Raw genomic sequence first — 12,271 nt, forward strand, 5'->3', positions numbered from 1 at the left:
GCTTGCTTTTCAGTGCGTTCGATAAGTGAGCAACGCTCTTCGATAAATCGATGTTACAATTGAGGGCTACACACATTTATTAAAAATTTAAGTATTGCAAGCAGTTTTTTCATTAGTCTAAGCTGTATAGCATATTTTTGCTTCATTTAAATGGTATACTTTTGGGGCATAAAAAATGTAGAAAATTCCGGATAAGTTTATCGCTAACCTGCGGTGGCTTATCGCTATGCAATTATTTTCAACACTAGCTATGCACACACTGTTCAAGCGTGCTTATTAACGGTTTTCAATGCTCCGCCACACAAAAAATTCCAAAAAATTTCAACATATTGTGACAGATTGTTAACAGTTAGTTTTTGCTTTAATTAAAATTATTATTTCGTTGTGTACATTAAAACTATAAATAAATATACATGCAAACATTGCAACCTATATACAAAGTAGCTTGCGATACTTTAGTAGCTGCCCTCGTCCAGCTCCTGACGACGCGCATTGCGATAGGATGTTATGCGTCCAGGCTTGAAGCCACAATCGACAGACACTTTGCCAGCCACCTTGCCGTAGCCATCACTTTCTGTGCTGCAGGTGCTGTAGCTTGACTTTTTGGCGCTGACTTTTTTGAATTTGGGGTTCTTGAACTGTTCGGTAGCGTAGCCCAGTTGCTTGTATGTCAACTGCGGTGGCGCATCATCATCATCGCTTGCTTGCTCCTCCTCCTCTTCAACGTAGTCCTCCTCCTCTTCCTGTGGCTTGGCATAGTTGCGCTTCTTGAGTGTAATCACCTCACTCTTGAGCTTGAACAAGTTCTCTTCGGGCACATTGGAGAAGAAGACCTTTTGCTGTCCATCAACGGGTTTTTGGGCAAAGCCATAAGCCAGCTTGGCCTCAGGCACATTGATGGCCTTGCCAGCTTGTGCAGCCAAGCTGACGCTGATCGGGTCAGCAGCAGGGCTCTCATCCTGTTGCTTCTCGGCAGCATAACCGATTCTGCAAGGAAAGTTTTCATAAATTTAGTTAGTTGCGGAGGGCGAAGGGCATTCCACCTACTTGTTGTAGCTGGAACTGATGATGGAGCTGTCGTAGCTGTTATCTCCGCTGCACTTGCTGCAGCTACAGCTGGGCTTGCATGGCGGCTTCTGTTGAATACGAGAGTGAGGTTTAGGGTATCGTTATTTTTTGGTTGCTCTCTATCATTGTTAGCTAGATTGTTATGAGCGCGTAGGCACGTACTTCTAAATTGATAAGTTCCCATAAAATGCTCTTGATGATGATGATGTTTAATGTTGTTATTTTTACTGCTGCTGCTGCTACTGCTGATGATGATGACGCAAGCTGCATGTGGCACACTGACTGGGCAGCTGATAGCATGTGCATGCGGAAATGTTTTGAAGCTGGCGAGGATGCATGTATGTATGTATGGACTACGAACTAAGGTGCTGGGTTAGACTGAATACTGTTGTTGTTGTTGTTGTTAAGGATTTGCTGTGGCTAGCGTCGAGTGCCGTAACCCGCGTATGGGTGTGGCATGTGTACGAGCGGGCGTCGTTTGTGGCACTCAATGTGCTCCAAGCGCTGCAAGCGCTCGGCCAGACGCTGTGCCGCCGCCGTCTTGGCCTCAATGGCGCCCTCAAGCATGCGTCGACTCAAGAGATTGTTAAACGCGTGTATATATTGAAAGAGTTCACGTACTTTGCCGCAGGTCTTGGGCAGTTGAGCGGGTTCAATCAACTGCTTGCTGCACCAGCAATTGTCGCCAATGGGCGCTAGGTTCACCTCGCTGGTCTCATAGTAGCGCGGCTTGGGACGCACTATGGTCGAGCCCTGGCAGCTCTGGCAGTAATCCGTGCCCTTCTCCGAGCAGACGCAAGCGGCCAGCAGCTGTAAATAGCAAACATTTAGTTACACTTGCTAAAACTCAGGCGTGTGGGCGTGTCACTTACGCCTTCAATGCAGAGCAGCGTCACTAGCAATGTTAACAATAATTGACAGCTGCGCATCTTCATTGTTATTGTTATTATTTGTTACTGGGTAGTTGGTCGCGTGCTCGCTCTTAAACGTTTGAACTGACGGCATAGCGACCCACACGTTTTTATATACCACCTCCAAAGGTGAGAAAACACGCTCGAGTCTCGGGTATCTTCTTCTCACTGCTGTTGCTGCTGCTGCTGCGTCTTCTTCTTCGTCTTCGTCTCGTTCTCAATGCAATTGAGATTATTCTCACTCTTGTTTATCTCCAGTTAATGCTAATTTCTGTGCAGAGTGCAAGGACACTTTCACTTCTCACCTGGCTGTCACTCTCTCTCTCTCTCTCCCTCTATGCTCAAGGTCGCTTTCGCTCAGTCTCCAATTGCACGTGACCAATGACCCAATGGACCAGCTACATATGCTTGATCTTCTGTTTTGATGTTGATAAACAACAACAACACCCGAAAGCGGTGGTAAATTCCATGAAATTTCATATCGCTGCCGTTGACGTCGCTGCTGCTGCCGCAGTTCGCGTCACTGTCACAAATTTCACAATGAAAGTGCAAAATTTTGTGTATTTTGCAAATACTATACACATATATATAAGTCTGTATGTATACATATATAATGCGATTAATTGCGTTCCTAATTTTATAGACTATTTGGGTCAACGTCAGCGTCTTCGATTTGTGTCACTTAAAGTTAAAAAACAATTTTTGTTAATATGGTATATGTAAAAATAATTATAGATTAGTACAGTTTTCTTAAATTCCTATTTCAGAAACTTTTAACGTCTATTAATTATATTTTATTAGCTAGAACTAACTCAGATCTGATTGGATTTATGTGATTTTCCCAAATCTTGGAATAAATGTCTGTTCTGTGTTTTGTATAATTTTGTATAGAAACATTTTTTTATATCACTTAGTCTTCATTAATTTTTTTATAATTAAATATTATATCATTGGCCACAATATTTAGAAAACTTACGTATTTGACTTACCAAGTTGATTGAACTTTTCTTTTTGCTGATCTTTTGAACTTTAACAAATATGAAAGCTGATAGCAGTTTATACGGAAATGTTACCGTTCATTTTGTATGTCCACAATCTGTGTGTAGACCGGAAAGCAGCAGCTGTCACTGGTCGATGGGCATAAGCGAAGAAGATCAAGAAGATGTTTTTCTCTGTCTGGGGGTTGATCGATCAGGCGACGAGCGCCAGAGGGCAAAGTTGCCGTTAGGATGGGGTAATTACAAGCAGCCAAGGCCAGAACGCACGGCAACAGAGAAAGAGAGAGAGAGGGCGAGAGCGGGAGAGAGTCCCACTCTCTGTGGGAGAAAGAGATGATGCGGCTTATCAGCGGCGATTGAGCTGTGTTGTATAAAAGCGCAAAGTACAGAACGTAACAAGCTCAGAGTATTGAGATTCAGCCAGATAGCGGCAGCTATAACATCATCAATTTCGATTTCTAACAACACACAACACGTGTCCGCAAGTCTAGCAGGCAGCCTCACTTGGATTTGTGGATTCAGTACAGTTTAACAAACGCAAGCAAACGGTTCAGCAATAGCAGCAGCAACAGCAGCAGCAGCAGCAGCGGCGGCAACAGCAACATCCCTGAGGATTCCAACACCTAGTTCAAAAACAAAAAAAAAAAAATGGCAGCAAAAAGAATGGATTTGAATAAGCGCACTTTACTTGTGTTAAGCGGCAGCTCCAATCTGCTAGGACAGGCGCTGGCTCAGCAGCTAAGCAGTCGCCTGGCCACGGGCTCGGTGGTGTTGCTGCTCGATGAGCAGGAGACGCAGCTGAAGGCATTGGCGCAGCTGCTGGGCAACGGGTTGCAGGTGTTGACGGGTCTGTTGGATGCTCAGCATAGCAATGGTGTGCAGCTGCTGGACAATTGCCTGCAGCAGTGTGCAGGACGCGAGTTCCAACGCGCCATACTGGTGCACAACGAGGGCGAGGCAGCTACGCAGCTGCTCATGGAGCCGCAGACGCCGGCGGAATGGACCAACTATGTGCAGCAGCAGTTGTATGCGCCTGTGGCGCTCAATCAATGCTGGCTGCAGGCCAAGGCGCTCCAGGGTGTGGAGAAGCTTGTCATCAATGTGACGTCATCGCTGCAGGTGCGTCCTCTCATCTTCAACACGCTGCTGTGCTCGTGCAAGCGCGCCAGGGATATGTACTTCCGTGCCATGGCAGCGGAGGAGCTGCGCCACAATGTCCACGTGCTGAGCTATGCTCCGGGCTTGCTGAAGACCCATCAGGCGCTCTGCGATCTCAACGGGAACACTGTAGATCCCTTTGAGCTGCTGTCACTGTCGCCAGAGCAGCAGGCGCTGCCACGTGTGCAGCCGCTGCAAACGATTCTGAAGCTTATCAGCATACTGGAGGAGAAATCCTTTGTCTCCGGTCACGATGTGGACTACTACGACACTTTTGTTTTATGAGTAGCAACGCAGTCGTGGTTTGTGCCAAACACATTCGACAAACTACTCATGTGGTTGGCACTAGCACGCACTGCTGCAGACACTGAACTCCAATTGGTTGACTCTTTTGATTTGATTACGATATTTATGGACTTGAATAAAACCTGGCTGCTGATCCTTTGCGCTCTACTCACGGCAAACGTTACCAACGAAAGCGACAACAACAAAACAAACAAAATATTGAAATCTTTTCATTTTCTGCTGGGTTAGGGGGGTCGATTGTGTCATACCTGTATCTGTGTGGCTTATACAACGTGTTGGTTGAATCTGTCAACAGATAACACGCTCATCAATAGCTTAGGTTCGTTGAAACTGATAACGATGCCTCACGTCGATCTGTTGCCATGCTGCATCTTTTACGTAATGTTAACGTCCATGACTGGTTTATTTATGTGCAAAGCATAATAGCAACACAACACCTATTGGACACAGAACTAAACGTAAACAGACCACAGCTGATCGGCAATAGTTTTGCAAGTCCCTGGTTTCGTGACGTCACTTCCTGCTCCTCGCAAATCTACCCAAAGCCTACTTAGTGCTGCTAGTGTATACACATGTTGACGATTTACAAACCTATCGAATGCCTTATTGATAAAGCAGTTCGTTTGTGGACTATCGTCAATTTTAAAAATCAATTTGAAATTGTAGCTATTAGGCGGGTAAATTGCACTGCTAGCACTTAGCTTTTGAAACGCTGCTATCCTCGTTCACAGTTTATGACTGCTTGATCATTATTGCACGCTGCCTACAGCTACTTGCTACGGAGAGCGTAGGGTGCCTCAGAGCAATATTAAATTCTATTTTAATCAATGCGTAAATAGATTTAATATTGAATTGTAATGTAAAACAGTGCTAAATGTCTTGTAATACAGATTTAATGAATGCATGCTAGACAAGCTGACCTTGTCTGTTGCAAGTACATGCCAGAGCTTTGGTCCACGACCCAATTGATAAGCCACTGTTTGCGACGGAATCTTAATTATGCGATTTAAGTGCGACAATTAATAAACAATTATCATTAAAATTGCGAAAAAACATGTAGGCAGCGATAACCTTTTCCTTTTCAAATGTCAGACGCAGCGCAGTCTAACTAACTAAATGCTGCAATTAAAAATTAAGCTCGCATACAATGTGGTTACAATGAAAGCACAGCTTACAAATGAAAGGCGCCAAGCAGAATACAGAAACAAGTAGGCAGCACACAGGCGTAATTAGAGTGTGTGTGTGTGTGTGTGAGAGAGTGAGAGGTGAATGAAACACACACACAACGAGTTTTTGTGTGAAGCTTTTTCCCAAACTTGCTTGAGCAAGAAAGCTTAAAAGCTGAAACAGTCACAAATCAATAAGCAAACAACCAACTGTTGGACACAAATCCAGAATCCACTTACCGAATCCCAACATGAATCTGGAGCAGCGCAGCTATCTGCTGGTAACAGGCGCCTCGCGCGGCATTGGCAGCGAGCTGGCGCTGCAGCTGTCGCGTTGCGTTAAGCCCGAGGGCTCAGTGGTGGTGCTACTGGGACGTAGTGAGCAGTGCTTGGCACAGACTAAGGCGGCCATTTTGTCGCAGCCGGCGCAGGCAGCGCTGTCGGTGCACAGCTACTCGCTGGAGCTGGCCACAGCCAAGGCAGCGGACTTTGCGCGCATACTGAATGAGACGCTGCCCTCAGGTGGTGGGCAGCAGTTTGAGCGGGCCATTGTGGTACACAATGCAGGCAGCTTGGGTGATACTTCAAAGCATGCGCGTGAGATTGGCGATACGGAGGCGCTGGAGCAGTATTATCACATCAATTTGTTTTCGGCGCTGGCGCTGAATGCGGAGTTCATGCGCGTGTTTGCCAAGCAGCCCAAGCTGTTGGTCAACATCAGCACCTTGGCGGCGTTGGAGCCGTTTCCTTCTATGACGCACTACTGCACTGTGAAGGCGGCACGTGAAATGTATTTCCGAGTGCTGGCGCTAGAGGAGGGCAGCGCGTCACAAACACTGGTGCTCAACTATGCCCCCGGCGTGGTGGACACACAGATGACGCTGCAGGTGCAGAGCGAGTCACATGACACGGGCTTGGCGGCGGCATTTCGTGAGCAGCGCGAGTCCAACACCATGCTGAAGCCGGCTCAGACGGTAGAGAAGTTACTGCAAGTGCTGCGGGCACAGAAATTCAAGTCTGGCGATCATGTGGATTACAAGGATTAGTTTTAAAGCGTGTACTCTTCTTTTATATGTGTTTTTTATTACTAATAAAGTTGGCATTAAAAAAAAAATAATTAAAAGAAGTCTGCAGCGGCACTGCGCCGTTTGGTTGGTATTTTAAGTAGATCGTCGGTAAGCGTGGAGCCTGTGTCTATGGGCGTGGGCGTGGCGCTGCTTTGACTACTGCGCAAAGGTGTGGGTGTTAGCTTCGCGCTCGGTGCGCTGCGCCGCTTGCGTTGCAGCGATGGCGATGGTGTCGACAGCGGCGTATGTTGGCGCAGTCCCAGCTTGCCAGTGGCCAGGCGGCGAGCTGCGGGTGACATGCTGGCCAAGCGGTCCATGTTGGAGCGCACAAATGGCGAGTTAATGTTGCGGCGTGCTGTGCTCAGCGCTTGCTGCTTCTGGTTGCGCATCTTCTCGCTGACCTTTTCGGCCAGTGCAATGGCAATGTTCTCACGTCGCGAGTTTTCGTTAATGTGGAACGAGGGTCCGGTTGTGTTGTGGCGCGGCGTATCACCGCCGTCCAGGCGAAAGGGTGTACCATCAATTTCACCCCAGGTCATAATAGGTGAGAACGCTTCGCCAGGATGTGGCGAGGGCGAGCGCAGCAGCTCAAAGCCACGTATGCGTGGCGTAGTCGTCGTGCCCGCTGGAGTTTCTGCTTCAGAGTTAGTGCTGGGTGCTGTCTCTGTGCTGTACTGAGAGCCAGGTGGCAGTCGTGTGGCATGATGCTGTATGCTTTGCCTGCGCTCGGCCATCTGCACGCGTTCCTGTTCGGTCATGTCAACGCCATCCGGTATATACATTATGGAGTTTCTGTTGGTGTAGTTCCAGGTTTGAATCTTGCGCATCGGATCGGGCTCCTCAAACTGTTTCTCTATGCTGGGCAGCGTGAGCGCACGTCGCAATTGCTCCATGGAGCACTGCTCGTGGCCGTAAAGCACTGCGTACTTCTCGCGCAACTTTTCCTCCGCCGTCTCAATAATCTCCTGGAAGCTCTGATTATCCTCGCTGGTATAGTGCTGCAGATACGCATCCAGCGACATATTACGTGCTTCATTGTCTCGATTGCCGCCCTCGGCAGCGCTGGCTTTGCTGCTGCTGGTAGTGGACATGGGAGTATCCAGTCTAGGTGTTGCACTGCCATTAACGTTGCTTAAAGGTGTTTCAAATGTGGCAGGTGACATGGCTGCAAGTGACAGAGGATGACATTCATAGTTCCAATATATATACTTCACCCACTTACCATTGTTGCGACTGTTGCTTCGGCGCTGGCTGCCGCCAACGCTATCGCGGCCTAGGCTATAGCGAGCGCGTATCTCTGCCATTTGCTGAAAGTCGCGCCGTGACTCAGCATCCAGGTAATCGTTTTGGGCCTGTAAACGCTCCAGGTCGGGAAAGAAGTCGCGCTGTATGATTTTGGACATTTCCTCTATGTAGCGCTCCTCTGTCAAAATCTTTGGTTTCACTTTGCGTCGCTCGCTGCCCGATGGCAGTGGACGCTTGAATTCTTCCAACGCAGTGTTTTGGGCCTTGGCTATGGCCACAGCTCGACTGCCAGGAGTGTTAGGCGTTCCCGGCGTGAATGGAGTATCCGCCATAGTCCTTGTTTTTTCGGCAGCAGTGAATCGCAAAAGCAAATAAATAAACAAAACGTTTGCTATCAGCTGTAGTGCTGCCAGACTGGGCAAAGGTCGTACAAACTCCCAGATATACTATCGATTGTTGAGATTAAGAGCTGAGCTATCGATATATACAAGCTATATTATCGATGGTTATTTTTTTTAAGTGGGGCGCAGGAATTCAAATTGGAAAATCTATTACATATCATTTCAATACATATATGCAGCAAAGTGTAAAACAAAATTGCTAACGCAAAGACTTTTAAAATCTTTTTATGATACATCATTGGCTGCTTTCTCTATATATTTTTATATAAATAACTTTGATTAAATGTAGCTAACAGCTGAGCAATTTGTAGTTGTTGACTTGTGCAATTAACTTGAGTAGTTGTTTTTTTTTTAATTCAAATATTTCCAATGAAAATGACTCAATTTTGTTAAACATGAGGCAAACATTGACATCAACATGCCATTATCATTATCATACAGAATGCAGTGGCTCCCTTGACGATGTTGCAGTTGCAAATGCAGATGCAGTTGCTCGACAGTGCCAACAAATCTGTTAACAGTTGGCAATAATTGTGCTGCAGCAGCAGCAGCAGCAACAATAATATCATCGTCATCATAATTTCAGTGGCTGCTTTGTCCCTTTTTGGGATTGCTGCTGCTGCTGCTACAGTCTGTGGCAGCATAATGTGATTGCGCTTGCTATTTTTGGGGGCCCTGTGCCTTTTATTGTTGCTGGCACTGTTGTCATCGATGGCATTAATTTTGGTAAGTGTCTAACTGTATGCGAGTGTGTGTGTGTGTGTGTGTGTGTGTGCGTGTGTTGGGGTAAAGGGAGCAGCACAAATCGAGGAGACGCTTTTCAACACGCACTGGCAAAACGCATTTTTATGACACGACATATCCGAGCAACATTTTCCTGAATTACTCGCTCAATTTCCGTTGAATCAATGCGAGAGTATGGCAACTAACGAGCAGGCGCACTGGACCTGCCACATTAATTGATGGCCTGGCAGCAATATGCTGTAATATTAATTAGCTGGCGGCGACAATGCCATCAAAATATAATTTGTAACTATGTATGAATGCCTAAAGTAAAGTAAAAGCGCAAACTTTCAACATATGTATTAACTGCTTGATTTTGTCAAGTTGTTATTTGGTGATTCTCACGGCTCATAAACGCTGCTACTTTGTTGCCTGTCAGCCGCTGCAGCCTGCTGCTGGCAACGCTGCTTGCAACTCTTTTTTTTACAGTCAAGCGTCGCCAGTCGTCATCGTCGGGGCACGTGCGTCTGGCATATGAGGGGGGAACGAAAACTTGTGTGGCTTGTGGAGCATGCTGTGGCACGTCCTGCGGCATGTTGCACAGATTTGTTTGTGGGCGTGTCAGCAATATGTCAATATCCACTCAAGACGTCACGCATGCGTGCTGCCCCCCTAACTCCCGAGCCAATCCAATAGGTAAACCGCGCGTCATGCGCATTGCCACAACAAAAAGGGGTGTGGGCCACAAGCCACTTGAGTCCTGTATACAACGGCAACCAGCAACCAGAACTGTAGCAAGCCTAGTTGAAATACAAAACATGATTTAGGTGCAACACAGAGTCAAGTGCTCAACGTATGAATACCCTGCAGGCAAAAGAAATAAGAGTCTCAATTGCAGTTCAATTTCAAACCAAACCAAAATCAGCTCTGAGACAACACATTCTTTATAATGAGCATCAATTTAATTAGTTGCCATAATTTAATTTGCCTAAGCTTTGTTCCTTCTACGATTTGCGCTAAGAGATTTCAGGCTTTTAGCTAATAAGCATTAAATTAAAGTATCTGAGCTAAAGTTAAACGTAACGGCATTGTCCACAAGCTTGTTGTAGAGTATTTTAGAAAAAAGCGAAAACTGTTTTCTTATTGTTAGGAAAAAAAAAACCAAACACACGATGCTCACATAAACAAAAGGTTCAAGTGTCAATGGAAAAGCGGAAAATTGTAGGCAAATATATAAACACGGTTTCACTTTCAAAGCGATTAGCTATGGGATGCGCCTTGAACTTGTGCGGAAAAACAATTGACTAGCGGCAACAGCAACAATAGCAACAACAACAACAACAGCAACATGCTGATAAGAATAACAGTCGCCAGTTGTTACAGTTGTAGTTGTTGTTGCTAGGGCCACTTGAAAACCTTGCAGTCAGTCATTTGACACCATTAGACACACACACACACACACACACACAGGCGACATATAGCACACCTACACACACATATATATGTGCATATAGTAAGTCAGACCTACCACAGCGCAACTGCAATAAATAAAACTTGAAATATTTTTACATGATGCATTTTACAGTGGCAAACAAAAATCATCTTTCAAAGTGAAGTACCCATTATCATTATCCTATCAATATAGTTTTTATATTTTCTTATTTTATTTCCATGCTGCTGTGTATAACTTGGAACCATTTGAGTTTAGTCGTTGACCAGGCTACGTCACTTTACACATACTACGGTTATCTTATCGTTGGAACGCATTGGAACTAGAACTGGGAACAAAAAGCGATAACAAAAAGCGACTCAAGTTGCGTGTGCTGATTAGCCAAAAAATAATAAAAAAGAAAACATATTTAATAAACTTTTGGCTCTGTTTGTAGCATAAACCTTAGTCCATTGCTCATATGCGAAATATTTACAAATTAATCATACCAACTAATCTATATCCGGTTGCGTCAATTCGTCAAATTTTGTACGTGAATCAGACACACCCAAGACAGACAGGTGTCTTTGAAGAATTCAATAAGCCTAAGCAAAGCAATTCAAGCTGATAAGAATAAAAAGGCGTTGAAAAATAAACTACGAGCAACTTTTGCTGTATATCGCATAGCAGTTTATTATCTTTGCTTTGATTATGGTATTAGCTTAATACAAGGCTTTTCAAATGTTTCATTAGCATAGGCAATAATATTAGTGGAAGCCTCTAACACTGCAGCTGCAATTTACTATTGAAATTATGATTAAATTTATTTTAAAGTTGTATTAACTAGAAGTTAATTTAAGTTTTTGTAAATAAAAAAAATGTCAAAGTGTATAAAAACCGAGACTCAACTACTGTAGTTGACTAACTGTTATATTTACAACAAAAATACGCAATTAGTTTTATAGAAAAACTATTTCCAAAATATTACAGTTTACACACACACACACACACATATATATATGTAATGAAAAATAATTTATACATGTGTGTGTTTAAATATAATGCCATGTGCTCTTGCTTTGCTCCCTTTTATTTTCATAGCCTTAAGCCCCCTTGCTCACTTTCTCTCTCTCTCTGGCTCGCTCTCTCTCGCACTTTCACTGGCTTGCAGCTACCGTTGAACGACGACACATCTGTTATTGATGTTGTTGTTGTTGCTGTTATTGTTTTTATGAATTTTATGCAAGTGTTGAGAAATTTATGTGCTGACGAGCCGTGTCCCAAACTGGAGACCCCCAAAATGCAAAAGCCAATTTGCCTTTATTTATGAAGCCAACAACAACAACAATAAATGGCAAGCGAAAAAAGCAAAGCAAACTAACAATTAAATTTTAGACGCTGCCCTTAAAAAACATTACCCTCCTACCCCTGCCCTGACAGTTGCTTTGATGTTTGTATGCAAATAGCTATAGATCATAGATCATAGACTATATACTATTTTTGGCTGGCACGGTTAAAGTTCAATAGCGTTATAATCAATCTCTAAAACCCAGGTTGACATTTTTTTGTTTTTTAAATTTTGGCTGTGCGCTTATTGTGACTAATGAATGTCAGATTTTGACGGCCTGTCAGTTCTTTAGTTTATTTAATTTTCATTTTTTTCCGCCTTTGACAACGTGTGAAATCGCCTAGATTTCATAGTATATATAACACACACTCATGTGCAGGTACACATACAGTATGTGTGTGTAAGTATGTGTACATGCATGAAACACGTCATAAACGTGCCGTTACTAATG

At 44.5% G+C, this 12,271-nt stretch overlaps 4 protein-coding genes across 4 annotated transcripts; 2 read left to right on the forward strand and 2 right to left on the reverse strand.

The window, feature by feature from the left end:
* Positions 1-430: 430 nt before the first annotated feature.
* On the reverse strand, positions 431-2,119 carry LOC108606169. The gene is made up of 4 exons (XM_017996021.1): positions 1,941-2,119; positions 1,690-1,878; positions 1,048-1,136; positions 431-987 (listed from the first exon to the last, which is right to left on the reverse strand). Exons 1-4 carry the CDS (start codon positions 2,001-2,003, stop codon positions 456-458), a joined length of 873 nt encoding a protein of 290 aa, XP_017851510.1. The 5' UTR covers positions 2,004-2,119; the 3' UTR covers positions 431-455.
* Positions 2,120-3,390: 1,271 nt separating this feature from the next.
* On the forward strand, positions 3,391-4,637 carry LOC108605816 (sepiapterin reductase). Its single transcript, XM_017995622.2, has one exon. The coding sequence runs from the start codon at positions 3,626-3,628 to the stop codon at positions 4,418-4,420; it is 795 nt and encodes a 264-aa protein (XP_017851111.1). The 5' UTR covers positions 3,391-3,625; the 3' UTR covers positions 4,421-4,637.
* Positions 4,638-5,731: 1,094 nt separating this feature from the next.
* LOC108605515 (sepiapterin reductase) lies at positions 5,732-6,718 on the forward strand. The gene has a single exon (XM_017995265.2). It carries the CDS (start codon positions 5,859-5,861, stop codon positions 6,651-6,653), a length of 795 nt encoding a protein of 264 aa, XP_017850754.1. The 5' UTR covers positions 5,732-5,858; the 3' UTR covers positions 6,654-6,718.
* Positions 6,668-8,338, reverse strand: LOC108605514 (splicing factor ESS-2 homolog). The gene is made up of 2 exons (XM_017995264.2): positions 7,897-8,338; positions 6,668-7,839 (listed from the first exon to the last, which is right to left on the reverse strand). Exons 1-2 carry the CDS (start codon positions 8,249-8,251, stop codon positions 6,725-6,727), a joined length of 1,470 nt encoding a protein of 489 aa, XP_017850753.1. The 5' UTR covers positions 8,252-8,338; the 3' UTR covers positions 6,668-6,724.
* Positions 8,339-12,271: the final 3,933 nt, after the last annotated feature.

The sequence above is a fragment of the Drosophila busckii genome, chromosome X, assembly GCF_011750605.1.
Source record: "Drosophila busckii strain San Diego stock center, stock number 13000-0081.31 chromosome X, ASM1175060v1, whole genome shotgun sequence".
In the NCBI taxonomy this organism is placed as follows: domain Eukaryota; kingdom Metazoa; phylum Arthropoda; class Insecta; order Diptera; family Drosophilidae; genus Drosophila; species Drosophila busckii.